We start from the raw sequence: 20,264 nt of genomic DNA, 5'->3' as shown, positions 1-20,264 counted from the left end.
AGGTTTCACAACACCTGTAATAACCTTATAGCTACAAACCTAATGGCATTTCTGCCTTGTTCATTATTTTCAAAAGAAGGAGCTGGATATGATACTTTCAGGATGAAACCAAGTGGTTTTTTCCCTGTGTTCTTTCAGTACTTTGCTGACGTCAATGAAGCAAACTCATGGTTGCGAGAAAGGCAGCCCCTTCTGGCCAGCAAGGACTACGGCAAAGATGAGTCGAGTGCTGAAGCACTGTTGCATCGTCACTTGCGCCTGGAGAAGGAGATTGCAGCCTACTCCTCTGAGATGAGACGCCTGAAAGAGCAGGCTAACATTGCAGCAGAGCAAGCTCCAGCTGCAGTAAGTAGATCAGGGATTGTGTCACATTTTGTTGAAGAATGTAAATGAGATGGGTTTTAATATGTAAGATTTTTTGATTTTGCCATAGTAGAATTTTCCAAATTGCCTAAACAAGATCATTTCTTTAATCCACAAGACATTTTTAGTTAGAATTAAGCCAAATTTTTATATGACGAAGTTCATTGGCCAGTTGTAGCCCACATAGTGTTCTGTGATAGTGTTCTCATCTGTATTAGTTCCCTCTACCAGTCCTCGCAAATACTTTTGTGCTGTTTATTCTCAGAACATTATTAATTTCAATCAGCTTGAAAAAGTAGACATTTAATCTAAACTTCTTTTCAATTTATTTCTGCATTCTAATGTTGCAACTAGAATTAGAATGTCTGCATTCTAATTCTAATAATGAACTATCATACAACTCCACGTGCAATTCATATAATCCCAGAATGGATCTTTAAGGCACACGGAATGAAGTCAACCTCTGCAGATGGCCCCGCTTTGTCACTGACTAGAAAGGGAACTTTTGACTTGAGATCAGCTCATTCAACAACAGAAGTTTGGGGAGATGAATGACACGTTTCATAGCTTGCTCCTTTCACACTTCTGTGATGACTCAATGTTCAGCCAAACCAGTTTGAGAGCTGTGAGCACCACTTTCGGTCTTTGCTTTACCTCATCATTCCAACATTAATTTTTATTAGAACAAAAAGTTTATTGCTTTGTTATTAAACATGAAAAAGTATGTAACAAGATGGTATCGACGTGCAAATAAAAGCATTTATTCACTAGGGTGCTCACAGGCTTTGAAACTGGAAATGTTCAGGTACTAAAACATCACCACAAATAGAACTGTGAGCATAGTCAATCCCTTGGTTTGTTGGCAATTTTAAAAACTGGAAAAAAATCCTACCCAACTTTGATGTGGGCACAAAATGAGAATTTTTACCTAATCGATATATTTTAAAATAAGCTAAATGAAGCTTCTTTAATCAAAACTGTTTTTTTTTCAGTTATTTGGTTTATTCTTTCAGAATAAAACAAAGGAAATAGATTCAAATACTGGAAACATTTTGTTTAAAGAGTCAGAATGTTGTGATTTGAACTAGCAAGTGCAAATTTTCCTTCCATGTGAAATTTTGATCCAAATTGATTCTGTTACATTTCATTTAACAGGTGGTGAAGACAGAAGCCCTAGGTGACTTAAATCAAAAGACAAATAAGCTACCATTCAGTCGAACCTGGGCAGCATCTGAAGCGGTGTTCCCTGGAACCTCCAGTCCAGATGACCATTTTCTTCCAGAGAACATCTGGAAGACCCAAGATGAAATAGATTCACTTTACGAAAATCTACAGAGCATGGCTGAGGTATAGTATCCCCTCCAATGCCTTGCAGTTCACAAAAATAGTGAAGCAATGCAAAGTGCTGTGCCGACTTCTGCTTTTCAGTTTAATAATGTGCTTCAATCCTGTCCTGTGGGACTTCAAGGCTTGAGATTATCATTGAAGTTTTGTATCAAAATGCATTTTATGTTGGCAAACTTCCCATTTACCTTCTAGTCTTTTTACCTTATGGAGAGTGGATTTTTTTGTGTAATCCCTTTTTTTTTTTTCTCCTAATATTTGCTTGCTGCAGCTCCTAAATCTTTGGGCTGTTTTATCTGATACCAGAAAAACTAAACAACCGTAATCTGCATTCTCCCTTTATTACTTTTGACTCCCACGTGCCACAATCCTGATCTAAAGATCAACACAAATATGTTGTATGGGACTTTTACATATTCCTGAGATTACTGAGGTAAATCTTCAGGCAGCAGCAGCAAGCAGCACAGTGGCCTTGCTGCCTGTCAGGGGCTGAGCACTCTCCAGCTGCTTCTCTTACACTTTTAAACCACTGTGGCTCTGGGAAAGAAGTATTGTGATCTCAAGGTAACGTGTTCTGTTCTCTTTCAGCTGTGTCTGGCAAAACTATTAAGCTACCACCTGTGTATTGTAGTTAAATCCAAGGATCTTTTCTTTACTTCAAATGGCAAGGAGTTATTACAGCAATGCTTAAATCTTCATCTGTTTTACAGGACAGAAAAAAGGCTCTGGAGGAGATGATTGGATATTACCGCTTCTGTAGCTCTTGCGAAGAATTTCAGTCATGGATGAAAGATAAAGAGAATATTTTCCGGACTCTTCAGCCTCAAGCAGACAACGTGGAGGTCATGCAGCAGAAATATCAGGTACCCCTTTTCCCTGCTCACAGATGACACTTTTTAAATCAAATTGACCTTAGGAGAAGAGGTGAAGTTGAGAAATGAAGTTTTGAGAGTCTTTTCATTCATTTCAACTCATAGAGTCATGCACAGATCAGGTATTTCTTTCGTATAAACTATGCCAGGCTTATTGAAGCCAATGTAATTATGTCCCTTTAACTTCTCCTGTGGATGTAGTAGCCTGTACAAATACCATGGTACAAAAGGACTCTTTTTGTGGTTTATCTTATGCCACTTGAAGAAAAATGCCAGATGATGAAAAAATCCTACAGTACGCTTGCATCCCAGTGGAGTGGGACGTGTGTAGGCGCAGGGTGCACACCAGGGTGTTCAGGAGGGCTATGGGGGAACTCCATGTGCAGGTGGGCATGGTGTCAGCAGACAGGTAAATGGAGAAGACACCTGTGAAAGTGGGAGATGAGTGGATATGACAGATTATTGAGAATCATGTCCATAAAAATGGAAAAACCTCAAATTCTGCATTCTTGTTATTTTCTATTTTAGAGCTTTTTGACGGAACTGGCTGCAGGCAAAGGCCAGCTGGGAGATATTGAAAACTTAGCTGTTAAATATGGAAAGATCAGTCCCAGCAAATATTCTGAGATCCAGATTTGGCTGGAAGAGATCCACAGCAGGTAAAGGAGCTACTGGTGAAACAGAGGATTGTCTCATGGGGGCAACTGACCTTTCACGCCCGATCTAGCCTACACTGAGAGAATACCCATCTGATAGAATTTTAGCTCCCAGCATTGGCCTGAGGGGAGATTTTCGTGTGTGACACAGGTTTGCTGTATTCGGGTGCGGCTGTTGCCACCAAACGCGGGGCAAAGGGGCAAAGGAATAGGGGCTGCTCCCTGGGGCCTGGTCTGGGCCTGGCAGCCAGGGCCTGTCCCACCGCCCCAGCCAGGAGCAGAGCAGGCGACGGGGCAGGGGTGGGCACCCCACGGCCTGACTATGTGGTGAGGGGGCACGGCTGTGGCCTGGCCAGGAAGCCCATTTTTGGTGTGAGGGCTGGGCCTGGGCCAGGCTGTCAAGACACAGGAAGGGCTGCGTTGCTCCCTTTTGGATGACGGGCCAGCACAGGCAGAAGGGCCTCAGTCCCCACAGGGAGGTGAGCAGGGTGGGCCTGGGGTGGTAGCCAGGGCCAGAGCTGAGTCCCAGTCCTCGGAGCTGTGTGGCAGCCTGTCCCCACTGTCACCAGTGGGAATGGGGCAGCCCTCAGTTGCACTGGCCCTAGGCTGGCCCTGAGCCTGGTGTCATGTCTCTGGGACCCAGGGGTGCTTCTAGGCCCCTGACACTGAGGTATTAAACTGCAGCAATCTGCGTGTGTGTTAAAGTAAAATGTGAATCTACCCACAGGTGACAGCGATGTTCAGAGCAGTTCTGTCTCTATTGCACTGCAGCAAATGATTTGGTTACTTAAACATTAGGGTGAGGATGTCCTTCACAAATACTGAAAGGATCATCAAACCCTGTTTGACTTCACCAAGTATGTTTAGTACCTGTTACGTATGTACTCCTGGCACCATGCCACCCAGCTGGAACTGAGAGGCACAGCCATGTCCTGATTTTGACCACTGTTGTTTATTAGCATCGTGTCCAGTATGTTCTTGTCACCTGAGCAGCTGCCCTTGCTTGAGGTAGCCCTGAGATGAGCTTTGAGATTGTAGGGGAGTGCTAGTGTTCACCCCCTCACCCCACTTAAGTCCTGATCAAATAGTTATACAAGACTTTTTCTGAATAGAAAAAAGGATACATTTCATGTATAACAAAGGCTATAAATTGAATCTGCTCTCTAGGTGAAGGCAAGTTTTGGGGTAGTGTCTGAAGCTAGACGCATGTAATGGGGTTGTCTCTTTCCAAGGTGGGAACGTATGGAAGCTCTGAAGGAGGAGAAGGGCTCTGAGCTGATTGGAGTGGCTGACGTGAAGACATTTCTTCAGGACTGTCAGAGCATAGGAGTACTACTGCAAGACAAAATGGTCCAACTTGACAATCTGGAACCAGGGATCTCTCCTGCTGGGCTGGAGTCAGACAAGCGCAAACTGTCTACAGTTGAGAGAGAGGTCCTGGTGATAGAGAGGAAAATTGAATACTTGAGGAGTGTTGCAAAATCGTAAGGAATCTACTTTTTGTTTCTATATTCTTTGCTAGTTCTCTAAGATGATGTTGTAAACTATGGGTATAGAGAGAATGAGCAGCTTGTGAAGTTTCTCTTGAAATTTCTCTTTCTAGCAACCTGAAGAACTGACTTGCCTGCTGGATTGAGATCATCTCTCTTGAGTATGGCTGAGTGATTAGTGAAGTGATTGTTTCCAGAATTCACTGTTGTAGGAGGATAAATACCACAGGATTGTTTGTGGCTCTAACAAACAATCTGGCTCTATCTCTACTAGTGGGAGTTACTTCCACATTTTGAACTAGGTATCATTTAGGTCCTGAAAAGGGTAATCGGGTGAAGCAAGGATGAAGGAAGAAAAGTAGTAAAAAATTGTGTACAGGAGTTTGAATTTGAAATATGAATTTAAAGTTTTTTACTTCTTTAAGTTTTCTGTATATTCACAGTGGGAATGAATCATTGAACCACAACAGTGTTACCAGACTCTTTCACAGGGCTGCACTTTCTGCAATACACTCTATTCACAACAATATTTCTTGCTAGCATGGAACATTTGTCGCATTGGCTGACTTTATTTTTAATGGAAGCGTAAATATCCAAATACATTCATTTTAAAGACTGCTGGTTCAAGCTCTAAATGCCTGAAGTGTGCATCCAGTTGAATGTGTTTTATTTCCTCTTGCAGGATTAAGGACACCAACCCTGCAGAGAGCAGGGCCATCACTGAGCAAGTGGAGAACATGGAGAGGCTTCTGGCAAAGCTCAAGCTGGAGACCCAAAAGAAGCGGGACATTCTGCAGTGGGCCCAAAATCAACAGTCCTTCCTGCAAGACAGCCGCAGGCTCCTGTTGTGGGCAGAAGGCATTCAGGAGAAATTGAGCAGTGAAGAAATGGGTGTAGATGTGGCATCTGCAGAGCAATTGCTGAAGGAACACCAGGACCTGCTGAAAGAAATTAGGTCTCATAAAGAAAGGTAGAGAGAATCTGTCAGGGTGGGCAGAGTGGGGTGATGTGACAACAGTTTTGTTAAAATGAAACATGTCTATCATGTATATAAATTGTGTATGAAAGTGATGACGAGAGTTTATTCAAATACTCTCAAAACTTAGTGTAAAAACGAGACTGCAGAACACAAAATGCAGTTGGTTTTTTGCATACCTATCCTAGTGGCTGATGTAGGGGGAAGGAGGAGCTGTATGTTTGGAGTAGTATTCCGCAACTACCCAACACTCGGATAGTACCATCTGCACTTTATTTGAGTTCCCCCACTCCTTCTCTTCTCAGGCCTTATGCTTCCAGTTGCCATCATCTTCGGTTATCCTTTTGCACTATTATGAAACTCGAGATACTGAGCTGGCCCTCCTCTCCTTCTTAATGGGAAAGCCTGCTTATATGGGCTTTCAATCCAAATGTGGAAATCTCACCTACTGCCTCCAGCATGTATCAAACACCCAGCTGCACTTTGTAGTGCACAACCATGGCTAGCAGGAAAAGAGTGAAAGGGAGGGAAGCTTAATGTCTAGGCACTGCCAAAACAGCTAAGAGCTGTAATGAAAGAGAATTAATATTCCCTCATGCAGTGAGGTCTCACTTTTCTTTTCGACTCTGGTAAGGTTTGTGCAGCTGGAAGAGCTAGGGCGCAAAGTAATCCATGAACAACCCAGTAACAGCAGGACTGCAGACGTCCACCAGTCCATGGAGAGGCTTGCTGAGGAGAACAAATTGCTGGAGAAAATGTGGGAACGGCGGCAGAAAAAGCTGCAGGACGGCCTGGAACTGCAGAAGTTCAATAGGGAGGGAGACCGTATCAATGCAGCCCTCTCTGGCCATGAGGCCTTTCTCCGGGGAAATGACCTTGGGGTATGTACAGCAGCTGATTTTGTTTTCTCCCACTTCATCTCCCCATCCAGGGAGTAGCAACAGTTTTAAATTAGATTGGTTTCCTCATTCTTGTGGTCATGGCATTTTAATACTTGGAAACTAGACTTTCAGGTTCTTATTAATGTTCTTAAGTTCTTACTCATCTTAATGAGAACAAAGCTCATTGTCTCTCAAAAAAAAGTTTTAAAAACAGCCAGAGTTGTGATTTGTTGCTGTGTTTGTACATTTCAGATGGCTTATATAAAATTGACTCATTAGTTTGGTGGCTAATCATTAAGAAAAAAAGGTTTCGGCTTGAACATAATTAATATTTATTTTGGTGAAGTAGAAACTTGAGTTTTAAAAAAAAGAAAGCTTTTTTCTTTTCATTGAGTATTGACCATTAAATCAAATGAAGGGAAAAAAAAATACAGACAGTATTCACAACATCGGGGGAGGAGGAGGTTGTGGTATCTCACCATCTTTTATGTTTTCAGCTGAAACTGAAACTTCAATATTTTTTGTCCATCTAAGTGAAATAAAGTTTTACTTAGTTACGGCCTTTCGTATTGCACAAACCTAGATGTGCCAGAGTGCTGGCATAAATTCAGGATGCATATTTTCTTAAAAGGTGAAATTGGAACCATAGTGGAAACATTAAACAGAAGAACCAGGTATGATACAAACTTAAACACCTGCTGCTTGTTTATAGCCCTGAACATCCTCAGGCGTATGCAAAATGTACACTATATCTCCTGCTTGAAGGAGAAGGGTGAAAATAAAGTCCAACATTTTTTTCATTGCCACAGAAACAACATATGACCAAGAAAAAAATTGATCGAACTTTCTTTCTTAAATACAGGACCACGTAGATGCTGTTCGAAGCCTGCTAAAGCAACATCAGCAATTTGAACAAGTGCTGATGGTGCTGAAGAGACGAATTGAAGCCCTTAATGAAAATGGAGTGAACCTAATAGAGAATAGGCACTTTGCATCTCACGTGTGAGTCCAAACTCCTTCCTTTTTCATTTAGCTTTAATAAATGGTCCAGTGCGATTAGGGTGAGATGAAAGACTTTCTCTAAGCCAGGATTTAGTTGACCTCGAAGCTGTGATCTGCTGGATGGGGGGAGAGAGAGGGGTGAAGGGATTTTTTCAAAAAAATATGAACTTCCTGTGGTCTCAGGACAAATAAGTGAAATGCTTTAGCTTAGAAGTGGCATTTGACAGAATGCTAGAATAATTTGCCTTGTATCGTAAATTACATATAGTGTTAAAAATTCTTTAATCTAAACTCATTAAAGGCCTACATAAAACAAATTTTCTTTCATTTATTGGTATCACAAATTTGAATTAATGTTTGCTATTAAAAAGTTAGGGAAGACTTCACAAGAAAATAACTCATCAGGAGCAGCTCCTTCATGTTTTTCTTGAAGCTGAACTACCATCTGTAATTCCTTTACTGTGCTAGAGCCATTATGATCTAGTAACGGGACCTCTGCACAAACAAGAATTAGAAATATAGGGTCAGAATGGACTTCTTGGGTCAAAAAGACCATGTTCTTATGATCATAAGTGATAATGTCTTGAAAATTCCCTCCACAAATTTATAAAAATGTTCTTAAAATCCGATTTCTTGCCAGCACTACTACCATTAGAAGGCCATTCCAGAGCCTCATTGCACTTACATCACAAAGAAAAATATTAGTTAAAGTGGAATATTTGGGAAAGAGAAAAGTCTGGGTGTTTTAGTCAAACATACCTGACTGCAATTCACTAACGTAACACAGCCGTACAAAAGGAAAGTCCAGAGTAGCTAGGACGCAATAGCTGCTTTCCAGATGAGCCCAGAATGGTCATGGGACAGGGCCATATATCCCTTCATCCTGTTAACAGAGGTGTTGAACTAGATTCCCCATTTATATCATAGTCATGCTGCAGTGCAACCAAGGGGAACCAATATGACTAATACTGCATTGGAGTTCCTGTTTTTCTTGGTAGTATTGAAGAGAGAATGGTTACTCTCCGGCAAAGGTGGGAGCGGCTGATACAAAGCAATTCTGAGAGAAAACAGAGGTTGTTGGATTCCCTACAGCTGCAGGTAAAATGACTGATACTGCAGATTTGGTCAAGCACGCGTGAAGTAATTTTATCATTTATTTTAACATGGGACAAATCTCAAACTGCTGAGCATTTCTACTGCAGCTCACTTCCTGTTTGGCTGTGAGACAGAGAATTTCACTTTCTAGGGAGCAGATGATGCACTGCTGATAAATCTTACAAAGCCATAACCACAGCAAAACACCAAAACAAAAATGGAGTTATTGAATAAAAAAATATCAACAGAATATTTTGTCTGCTGGATAAGTGTATTCTGCTTATTACTTATTATTGTTCTGGGCCTTAATAGTTTGGCACAGATACTTACAGTAACCATACTTTTGGTACCAAATTTAGCTTGCAGTGCTGAGATGCAAAGTTATACAGGAGAACTGGACCACTTATGGTTAAAATAGTCTATTGAAAATGCAAACCTTCACTGACAATTAAAGGCAACAGATTAGTAAATGTGGTAAAAAAGGGACTAGGAGATACTACTCTGAGGGCTTAAAAACTCATCAATGGTTCAAGATCACACCTTTACAATTAAGACTGTTGATTGTGTAGAATAACGTTTGGCTGAAAATATATCACATTTCCTAACGGTTAGAAATAAAAAAAAAAAAGGACTTGATCCTAACAGGAAGGATGTACTGCAAACCCACACAGAAATAGACCTCAAATCAATTTAATCCTGTTTGTTTCTGTAAGGAGTTTAATCGTGATGCTGCTGAGCTTTTGATCTGGATGGAAGAGAAGTACAAGATTGCATCAGATGAATCCTATCGTGATCCAACAAATGTTCTACGCAAACTGAAGTGGCATGAGGCTGCTGAGAAGGAAATGATGGCTAATGAGGAGCACTTTGCAACACTGATAAAGGTGAGGGCAGTTTTGGAACTGTCTTCCATCTTGTCCCAAACTTCATAGATGCTGATCTGCTCAAAAAAATGATGTGCTGTATTTCTCCAGAAAGGAAATCAGCTGATTCAAGACAACCATTATGCTGCAGTTTCTATCCAGGAGAAGATGTCAGAACTTCAAAAGAAGTGGAAGGAATTGTATGGCAAGATGATAGAGCGAGGTGACAAGCTGAGACAAGCTGGGCAGCAAGAACAGCTCATGGAACTGCTCCAGGTCAGGGGGTGGTGGGGAACAGAGGGGAGGAATTGCCTAGGAGCCTGGTTCCTCTGTCGTGTGGTCCCCACAAAAAAAGAACAGAATACCATGCAGATGAAAGTGTATTTTAAGGTGTCCATAAGGTGTCTCCAGTCTCAAGAGAGAAAATCTAATATAACCCTAGCCAAAGGTCTAATATAACCCTAGCCAAAGGTCTAATATAACCCTGGCTCACTCCAAAGCTATGAGCTGGGTAACGGTGCTGGCACAGCACCAAGATACAAAGCTGTTGAACTCAGGCTCAGCACTGCATCTGTGTAGCTGTCCTGTCCTGGGAAAACAATCAAAACCCTCTGCATGGGTCAATGCTGTGAAAACAAAACTGCTTGCTGCTGTTGTGTTGTAGCTACAATCTGAAGCCTTTGAAGATTGTTTGATGGTTTTGTATTACGTCACTGAAGATAGTTCAAAGAGACTGTTTTTAATGATGTTCTTTGGTGTCTCAGGGAGAGGAGTACTCCAAAATCATGTGCAAAATAAAATATTCCCAGGAGATGCCTCTTAGAGATACCTGGCCATCAAGTTACCAATTAAGGATTTATGGATTTAAAAGTTGTGTTCAGGAAGCCATCATGGGAGGGGCTAAGTGAAAGAAAATGATGTTGAAAGGTCAGTACGAGTGTGCTGTAATCTTTTCCTGGCAGGATGCCAAAAAGAAGATAGAGAAAATTGAGAAAGTTCTTCAGGAATCTGAGACAGGCCATGATTTGCGCTCCAGCCGTGATCTACTCAAGCAGCACAGACAGCTGGAAAATGAGACACATGAGCTGGCAGAGAAAATGAACTCTATTGTATCTCATGCAAGGAAGATGGCCACCAATCACTTTGACTCCCAGAGAATTCTGGATGAAACACAGAAATATCTGAAGAGGTGAGGTGTCACTCTCTTTTTGTCTCCGCCCCTTGTGACAAATAGCATTTTTTGTTCTACCTTCTAGAAAATACCTTTCAGCTGATTGGATTTTACCCGTACTCAGGAACAATTTCTCCTCCCAGTTATACCACAACTATGCTTTGATCTGCACCTACACAGATGCCTGTTTACCCACCTCAGCCTTTATTACTGGACCTTGCTCATTGCCTGCTGCACTCCTCTAGTCCTTTGCTTACCCATAGGTTGTCCACTGCTTTCCAAGAGGTGCAGTAATACACCATTCAATAGTGATTAGTTCCTTAAAACATCACAGGACAACCCTAGGACTTCAAAAGCGTAAATCACTGTTCCTCTGCTGATGTTTAGTGTTATGGTATAAGTCTACTTGCCCAAAGTAGCTTTCTGGAGAAGGGATTCTTGTATGTGCAGCGAGCACTAACCATTGCAATTTAATTGCAAAGAAGCGTCCGGTGTTTTCTAATCTTCACAGTGGTATCATAGTCTAATTCCCTCAGCAGAACCAGGATAAAGCTTTGTTTTAACATATATTTAACGGTTGACCCCTAGGTTTGAGTCTTTGCAAGCACCTCTTGATGAGAGGCGTAAGTTGCTGGAAGCTGCTGTGGATCTCTATGAGTTCTACCATTATCATGACATGGAACTGAACTGGATTAATGAGCGATTGCCTATTGCCCATTCTACCAACTGTGGGAAGTCTTTGGATGTGGCTCAAAGCCTGTTGCAAAAACACAAGGTAACTCATTTCATCGAGTGTATTATAGCATGTTGGTACATTGCATTTCACCTCAGCCTGCAAACCAGCACCTGCACAGTTGCACTTTCCCTTCAGGAAGGCCATTCCAAGTAAAATGTATTGCCACACTTTCGATGAGTACATTCACCAATTCCAGCACTAGCCAAGCTAAAATGCTTTCAGTGGATTGAGACAAGTCAGCAATGTGATGATGATTTTCAGAGCAAACATGAAAGTCCTATGGGAGATATTATTATTCCAAGAAATTTTGTAGCTCTTCCCATTAAAGGGGGATAAAAAGCTAGTGTACCTCACACTAAATAGGAAAAATTTTTTTTTCTTTTGGGGTTGAATGCTTGACTGTTATATGCTCATACTATTTTAGTTCTATGCTTACTGTTTCATTATACATGCAGTCTTGAGGTATGTGGATGCTGGATTCTCTAGGAGAGCACTTAACAGCCATTTAACGTTTATTTGAGTTCTGTACTGCTTGTAAAATCGTTTGAACATGCCACAGTCAATATATTTATAAAGACAAGTTAACACTGATTTCTGGAGAGTGTGATTCTTTGTAGCAGTCCCCCCACAGAGGGGCACCTCAGAGCTGCCCTGCACCACAGGCAACACTGGATTTTGCAGCACCTGGATTGCAAATTCCATGAGAAAAGTTATAAGACTAGTGAGGAGGCTTTATGGAGCAGGACTCTAACGGTTTTCATGGTTCTGTTGACAATGTCTCTCTTCCCATCGTCCTGTAGCCCATTCATCTTCTGGGATATTTTATTTTCCCATCAGTGGCTCAACACTCTTTTTGGCATCTCCTAGCTTTGTGTCTCATCCCTTGTCCTGCTCCATCTCCCAAACCCCTGCTGCTGGGCAGGGGAAGGGGCAGGTATATGGTAAGGAGAAGGGATAGAACCAGGCCAGAGCACCAGGCTGAGAACTTTGGTGAGTAATGCTGAGCGTGTAGGGAAGTTAAGGGATGTCTGCTGCCACCTTACAGACTCATATCTCCTCCCTTAATGGCAGCACCAAGAGCAGAGCGTTATAGAAGTGGGGCTGGGACCAGTGGTTGAGGCTGCAGCTGTTGTAGAAACAGAGACAGTTGGTTTGTCCACTGGCTATACTCTTCCCACTGTCACCAGCTGGAAGTTTTGCTTAGGATTAGGAGCACACAGAATTTCTTTGTCCTGACATACCCTTCCTTTATTCCTGTTTTTCCTTTTATCTCATTCCCAGGAACTGCAGGCAGAAGTGAATGCCCACAAACAGCAAGTCCAGCGGGTCCTGGATAAAGGAAAGACAATGGTTGTAAGCCAGCATCCATCAGCTCAGAAAATAAGTGAGAAGTGCCAGGAGCTTGTGACTGCCTGGCAGGGCTTGGAGAAGGCCTGTGAGGAAAGGATGAAGCAGCTGCAGCACTCAGTTGGCTTCCAGGAGGTACAAATTTCAGCAAAGTGTTTACACAGTAGCTTCTTCAGGCAAACAAGATGACCAAAATTTTAAAGTGCATAAAAAACCAGCTTTGCTGGGACTAGTATTGACTTCAGTTGCTTGAGGCCAGACTCATGGGAATGGAGGGCTGGGTTGCATAGCTGAATGCAGCCCCCAGTCTAGAGCTGCTGCTCGAGAGGTTTGCCTTGGACTCTGTACCCATCCCTTATGGTTGTGTGTAGAACACACATTTCTCCTAGTAGTAGCTCCTTTCTCAATATGTTTATACAGCCTGAGGCTTTGACTTGAGTAATGCAATGATCTTGAACTGGCCCTTCATACTGGAGAATTATGACAAGGAAATCAGAAAAGATGGGATCTCTTGTGCCATCCAATCTTTGCCTGATCCAGGCAACAATGTTCCAGGCAACAAAATGATAACTGAGAAGTTCATAACACTCTTTCACTCTAAGAGCGAGTTAGGATTTCTGGCCCCATTATTTTCAACAGGATACTAGACTGTTATGTTAGCTTGCTTTAAAAAAAAAATAAAAATATTGCATGCAAATATTTATCTCAATAATCCAGATTTTCTGTCATCAGTTGGTCATGTAGGAGTGCAGTTCTTCAGATAACACATGCAGTTTTGTAGACATAAACAGCATTTGCACAGGCCCACCTAAAGTATGTTCCCTGAGGAGTTTGGTCATCTGGCTCTTACTTACACCATCTATAAAAACAGCTGTTTATACTATTGGCTTTATGAAGCTTGATTTTTATAGGTGACTTGACCTTCTCAGGAAGGGAAAGGAGAAATAACACACTCATATTATACAGTTAGTCCCTATCCTTAGCAAATAAGGTAAAGGAAGAGTCAAGTAAGGATAGTGATGTGACCAAAGAGAATTGAGACAACTTGAAACTTACTGCTTTGATGCCTGAAGAAGACCTTAGTTCTCCTGCACTGGAGTCTTCCATCTGTGGCCTCCTTCACTTTCATAAGATTTCACAGAACAACAGTGTGGAATAGTAGTTCTTGGGATTAAATATTCTTTATTTGTTATTTAATAAAACATCACAGTAAATCTTATAGTGCACCCTTCATTTAGAATTTATTAGGTCAAAAAAATTTCGTATTTTGAAAGTTGAGGTAGAAACTAATTTTCTTTCTCTTTAACTGATAGTTTTTAATGAATACTTCAGACCTGGAGGCTTGGATAGGAGAAAAATATCCACTTGTGACAAGCAAGGACTATGGTAAGGATGAAGATGGAACATTGAAACTCCTCAAGAAACATAAGGTATTTCTGTGCTTAAATTCTGTACGTTGACCTGACCCTCTGGTCTGTCTGTGGTTGTAAAATTTTCTGTCTCGTTGGTGCTTAAGTGTCCAGCCATCTACAAGATATTTCGCATTGATGTGTGTCTGCATGTGAATGGACTGATAGAAGAGATCAATACAGCTTACTAATATGGTTGGAAAAAATGTAGTTTGGGGAAAAAGGGGAATTCTTATCTAATTTTTCTGAGACACAAACTCAATATGATCTGGTATCTGCTTTTCAGTCTCAACAGGTACATGCAGAAGCCTTTTTTTTTTTTTTTCCTAGAATCAAAGACATGGATAGAGTATTATTCCAGGAATACTTTTATCTGCCTAATAATGCAAAAGGAATTTCTAATTGTCTTTATTCACCTAATTTGTTTGAATTTATGTACTCTTTTTTTCAAAAAAATGTTGCTAGAAAACGATCTAAAACTTATCAAGTCATGGAAACATCATATGCTTCCAGAAAGTTTTTCTCCTGTTTTAACATCTCAGTGGCTACACCATAGGCTGGTGCAAAAGTTCAAACAGTGCGTATCTTGGAAAATTGGCTCTCAATCCACTCTTTTCTCTGCCAGGCACTGGAGCATGAGATTGCCGTTTACCAAAGTCTGATGAAAGAACTGAGTGAAAGTGCCCAAACTCTTCCTCTTGTGGGCTCCATCCAGTATGTTGAGGTTGATGCACCAAAGGAACAAGTTCATTCAAGACTCCAGGAGCTGCAGGAACTAGCAGCAGCAAGGTACAGATTGGAACTGCCCCTTGGATCCTAGGTTTGATTCAAAGCCCACTGAAGTCCATAAAGGTTATCTCCAGTTACCTCACTGGAATTTAGATCGTATCCAGTATCTCTTCTTTTTTTAGTTGTATTTAGGAAATTGCTTGTTTCTATATTAGAATTCTGTGCACCTAAGAGCTTTTTGTTATCGCTAAGAGAGAGCTCTACATTTTATTCAGGGAGTTTTGCTGCGTATTAAGGATTTGAAGCCCCCAGATTTCCTCTTTACAAGAAGATGATGAAGGGTAAAGTGACTTGAGATGCCAGATTCTGCCTTGCCTTTGTGGTATTTGGAGTGTGCTATCAAGAGGAAAAAATGGTTTTTAAAAGGCTTTGTTAATGTTGCTTGAAAATTACTTATTTCATTACATAGCAGAAGGGAGATAATTACAGTTACACTTTATACTCAGTGGCTGTGCTAGTATAGGAAGGGGTTTATTCTTAAATGTAATTTACTTTTCATTTCACTTCCTTTCTCTTATTGTTACAGTAAGATGTTTACAACAGGACAGTTTACTTGTACACAGGTTTTTTAAACACTTCTGGTTTGTTGTGAGGAAGGAATAAATGTCTGAACAGTTTCGATTTACCCTCCACAAAAATTTCTGTGAAATTTTTGTGAAATTTGAAAAAGAATGGGGCTCTGCAAGTAGAATAACAAATAAATAAGTCTGAATACGAGAATAATTAAGCCTAGAGGAAATGCTGATATTTTGTTTTTATTCTTGTTTACAATTATAAAAGTAAAAGCATTAATAGAAAATACTGTGAATGAAAAGTTCAGAAAAAGAAATACTCAATCTAGAAATATAAAAGTACTTGTGTGTGTTGAACACAGAAATGTTTTGTGTTCATTCATGCTTGATGTTAACCTGGGTCTCATGGTGCCTTATTGGTGCTCTGGTTTGTACCTCTGATCTGCATTTCCCTTGGTGGGCTTCTCAGCAGGCTGTCTCCTGTGGTGAGCATCTGCGATTCAAACAGTGAAGCCAAATTCATCTTTCCTGGAATATTTGCACAATGGCCAGGCACTGGCTGGAAATTTGGTATTTTCTTTACTGTGGAAGGCCTGTATTATAAGATACTCTAGATGATCAGAAATAAGAAAAAGGTTGCAGCAATTTTGCTGAACAGACAATGTGAACAGAATTGCATAAAATGGTTTTCATAGCACTTGCCTTTCTGGTGCACCCATCCTCAGTTAGAAAGACTGCCTTCTCATTTCCGTAAGTACTGCAATTATTTTTAGAAAGACAGATCTGGGAAAAAAAGAAGGGTATTTTTACGGGAACAGAAAAAAGAAACCAACCAACCAACACATTCCCCACGCCAAAAATAAAAAAAAAAAATAAAAAAACCAAAAAAAAACAAAGGAAAAAACAACCAAACAAAAAACCAGGGAGAGAGCTCAACTAGGCACAGTGCTTTTCTGCGAAACTTGGCCAATGAGTCTAGCTGGTCTAGCTGGCTGACAACTGTCATCCCATAAACATAATTTCCAATCTTGAGGAATAACGTCAGCTCTCACTGAAACGAACAAATCTTTGGTTGGAGATTAATAGGAAGAAAGTTACTGATTGCCCTCCTCTTGTATTCCCTTGGTCTAATTGTATTGTCTTGTCTCCTTCTCCCAACAGGGGGAAGAAGTTGGATGAGACTCTTGTCTTGCATGAGTTTCTACGAGAATATGAAGATCTGCAAGACTGGATCACTCAGCAGAAACAAATAGCCAGCTCTGAAGACTATGGAAATGATTATGCACATGTCTTGGTGAGTTTTTCAAGTAATAGAACAAAAATCAACTGCACTGTATGCAGTGAGACTTTAAAAGGATTCTAAGGTTGTCCTTGAAATGTTATAGGACAGAGTAAGAAATAAGTATAAGTAACTGGGAGAAGGGAAGAGAAAAGGGTAAAGAGTGGGTGGGAAGGATTGACTCGTTATGACAGGCAGGCAGCATTGCCTAACACTTACATCCTGTTACTATGGGGGCTGAGCTGTGTGAAACAACTACATGCTAAAATGTCTACGCCTTCAGAGAGCAACTCCTTTCTATTTTTAATAACCAGATATTTCAGTGTGGTGTTTGTTAAGGATTTTTTTCATCACAAATGTTGATGTATGGATATCTACAGCTATTCTTCTTCACGTGGCACAGAAACTAATCTAATGTCAGCCTGTTAGAAATCAATAGCCATTCAGAATCCTCACTTTTATAATTTATTTCAAAATATCTTATGCCCTAAATCTTAAAATTGGACTGCATTATTCAGTTATAGTACTGAATACACATTTGCATTCGTGAAGTGAAAGCATATAATTTAATAATTGAAATTCATTGTACATTGGATGTTTGTTTCTATCCCTGGTAATAGTGTTTCTGCCTCCCATCTGCATCACAAACCTCACATTTTTCTAATAGTTTGTAGCTCCTCATGGTCTTTGGAAGTAAAATTCATTCATTCTCTGCAGTTTCTCCATCTCCAAATATGATCAGCTTATTACCTGTCTTTTGGCTGTGCTCTGATAGCTAAGCAGGTATGTTTGGAAAAAGAGAACAATCTAAATGTCTTTTTTGTTATTGTTGTTTTTCCTTCAAAAGCAACTTTGTGCCAAATATGACACGTTCCGACACCAGTTGGAAGGAGCTGGGAAAAGAGTTGTGGCTTGCCAGCAGCTGGCAGACAACTTGGTGAACGGTGGGCATTCTGAGTCCCGGGAAATTCGGCAGAAGCAGAAAGAACTAAGGTAGGAGACTTGTGTTAGCCCTATAATGCTTTGTTCTTTCAATTCACTCTTGAGGACGAGGAAGTGAGAAGGAATTAGAAAAGGATAAGGCATGTCCTCCCAATTCTCTAATTGCAAAATATGTGGTTTGCTTACTGAAACATTGCTGCTGCCATTCCTCATTTAAAAATAGACGACTATAATGCAGATGTTATCTGCTTGCTGATTTGGCTTCTTGTAAATTGCATCAGAGGTGCTTTACAAGCGAGGGGTGAATGAACTTCCTTTGCCCTTTGAAACAGGATCACTTAACTGAAAGGCTAGAAGTTTAGTTGCTCCTTTATTGCTCCTGATTTTTGAGTTTGAATCCCATGGCTGCTCTGCAGAACAACATTAAGATGTTCCGAGCTCTTATGTCTGGCATCGGTCCAAACTGGCCCAAAAGAGAAGCATGAAGGAATAGCAGGGTCTTACTCAGGTCCGAGTCCTGCATATAAAACGTGAAAAGCGTATTGGAGAGGTGCACCCTTACATAGGACCATCTATTTAAGTGCTTATTAGACAGGAGGACATGGATGGAGTAGGGTGAGAGACATGCTGCCCCTCAGAGAATCACTCAGGTAGAATTTAATGGCAGGAATGAAAAACAAAGTTAGAGGAGGTCTTGTTTTCAGTCTTTCTCAGACTGTTAATCTCCTTTACTCCTAGTTTGAATGTTTTACATGTTTCTTTTCCCCATCCTGCCTTGTAGGAACTCCTGGGAGGAGCTGTTGGAAATTACCAGATTACGAGGTGAGCGGCTGAGAGATGCTGAGGTGATTCACAAGTGTTTCCAAGATCTGACAGATGCTCTGGCCCATATTGAGGTAAAAAAAAAAAATAATGGGAAAGTCTCACATAATGAGAACTTCATTTCAGTTTAATTTGTGGAGTATTCTTATGATTCTCAGCATGCTTCATACTGACTTCTAAAATATCTCAGTAAGAAACTGGTGTGATTACTCATAGTGTTAAAAAAACCCAAATCCTGGGTAATCCTCAGATGCCTGACTGGTCAATTTATGAGAACCATGGGTGAGACCAGGTGCAGCTAGAGCTGCTGATCTGTGGGATTAGCCGAGATGACCAGGGCTTGAACTAAGTTGTCTCAATGCAATGCATTGCATATGCATGTGTGCAATGCGTGTGGTCATGTTGTTTGCAGTCATCAGGCCTGACTATGAAACTGTTTACTGCCTCGCTGTGGTTCTTCTTTGTACACCATCGTAGCTTTATATGCTGAAGAAAGAACTGTCTTGTGAAAAAGGCTTTTGTCCAGATCACAGTGACCATTAGCCTGGAAGGTTGTCAGGCAATCGTGTGACCTGATGCGAAAAAGCTGAGCCAAAAATCCTTTCCTCTCATTTCAGTGCCCTCTAGTGGCAATAATTTCAAACAGTCCCAGTGTGAAAACTGTGGGGGGAAGTCCCAATGAAAATGTTCAGGCTTCTGTTCTATCTGAGCATCCTGAAGAATTTCACAGAGAAACCACACCCTTGCTGTACTGAGAGGTGTGGTTTCCCTAATACAAATGCATACAGGAGGAGGCAATCCAACAGAGCTTGCACTGTTTGCAAGGCAACAGGGCTATGTTATGTTATGTTATGTTATGTTATGTTATGTTATGTTATGTGTGGTAGATTTTCTAGTTGCTTGTGCTGGCAGAGGCTGCCTTACTCAACTGTTATTCCTGTTTTCTTTCCCTGTTATGAGTGGAAAATCAAACGACACAATATTTCACTGTATACCAGCTGGGATTTTCAGAACCTGGTGCATATTTAACTTCAATGATGAAGTAGTTAATTCTGTGGTAGTGACAAGTGATAGTTCAGAAACACTTCACAGACCAGCTGTTGATTCATCTCCATGCTGAGTTTGATCCAGGCAAACAAATACACACTTCTTGCATAGCATCTTGTTAATAAGCTTCTCTGCTGAGTGGGAGGGCAATTCAGTCATCTTACCTACCCCTTCCTGTGTACCCCCTCCTCAGATGTCTACCAGGAAAAGCCATTTCTTAAAGGAACATGGTACTAGAAGATCTTGCTTAAGTCACCAACTCCAGTAGCATCATATCACAGGCAACCACAACACGCATCTCCTTTTACAGCGCCGTACCAAGATATGTTGTTGGTACCCCAAACCAGCCTGTGAATCTGTTACAGAAATGTATTTCTCCGATGGTTAGAAATGTTCTCCTAATTTTCACCTAAATTGACCTGGAACAAATTTCAAATCGTTTTATTCTAGCAACGGTGTTGTCCTCCAGCTGAAATGCCTTTCCTTTTTTGCTTGCTGTTTCCCAGTGCATGTCTGTGTAACAATTATATCCCCTCAGAACCTTTGTTGAGCTAAATAAATGTTTAAGTCTCCTTTTATGTGATGGTTTCTCTGTTTCTGTCATCTTCACAGTAATCTTTCATTGCATGTATGCCATTTTAAACTCATCTTTCCTGAGCACTTGTAAC

At 40.9% G+C, this 20,264-nt stretch overlaps 1 protein-coding gene across 1 annotated transcript in view; it reads left to right on the top strand.

Annotated features, from left to right (window-relative positions):
- SPTBN5 (spectrin beta, non-erythrocytic 5) overlaps positions 1-20,264 on the top strand; it is a 96,562-nt gene that overhangs the window by 14,604 nt on the left and 61,694 nt on the right. The window contains exons 11-29 of the mRNA XM_074148448.1: positions 139-345; positions 1,519-1,710; positions 2,418-2,570; positions 3,108-3,238; positions 4,468-4,719; positions 5,408-5,695; positions 6,336-6,582; positions 7,445-7,584; positions 8,583-8,682; positions 9,393-9,563; positions 9,654-9,818; positions 10,505-10,731; positions 11,302-11,488; positions 12,731-12,931; positions 14,110-14,226; positions 14,831-14,994; positions 16,668-16,800; positions 17,633-17,778; positions 18,509-18,623. Of these exons, the coding sequence (XP_074004549.1) occupies positions 139-345; positions 1,519-1,710; positions 2,418-2,570; positions 3,108-3,238; positions 4,468-4,719; positions 5,408-5,695; positions 6,336-6,582; positions 7,445-7,584; positions 8,583-8,682; positions 9,393-9,563; positions 9,654-9,818; positions 10,505-10,731; positions 11,302-11,488; positions 12,731-12,931; positions 14,110-14,226; positions 14,831-14,994; positions 16,668-16,800; positions 17,633-17,778; positions 18,509-18,623 (3,336 nt within the window). The remainder of the gene's footprint in view (positions 1-138; positions 346-1,518; positions 1,711-2,417; positions 2,571-3,107; positions 3,239-4,467; positions 4,720-5,407; positions 5,696-6,335; positions 6,583-7,444; positions 7,585-8,582; positions 8,683-9,392; positions 9,564-9,653; positions 9,819-10,504; positions 10,732-11,301; positions 11,489-12,730; positions 12,932-14,109; positions 14,227-14,830; positions 14,995-16,667; positions 16,801-17,632; positions 17,779-18,508; positions 18,624-20,264) is intronic.

The sequence above is a fragment of the Numenius arquata genome, chromosome 6, assembly GCF_964106895.1.
Source record: "Numenius arquata chromosome 6, bNumArq3.hap1.1, whole genome shotgun sequence".
Taxonomy (NCBI): Eukaryota; Metazoa; Chordata; class Aves; order Charadriiformes; family Scolopacidae; genus Numenius; species Numenius arquata.
Note: the sequence above shows the minus strand (reverse complement) of the source record. Positions and strands in the feature narration are given on the sequence as shown.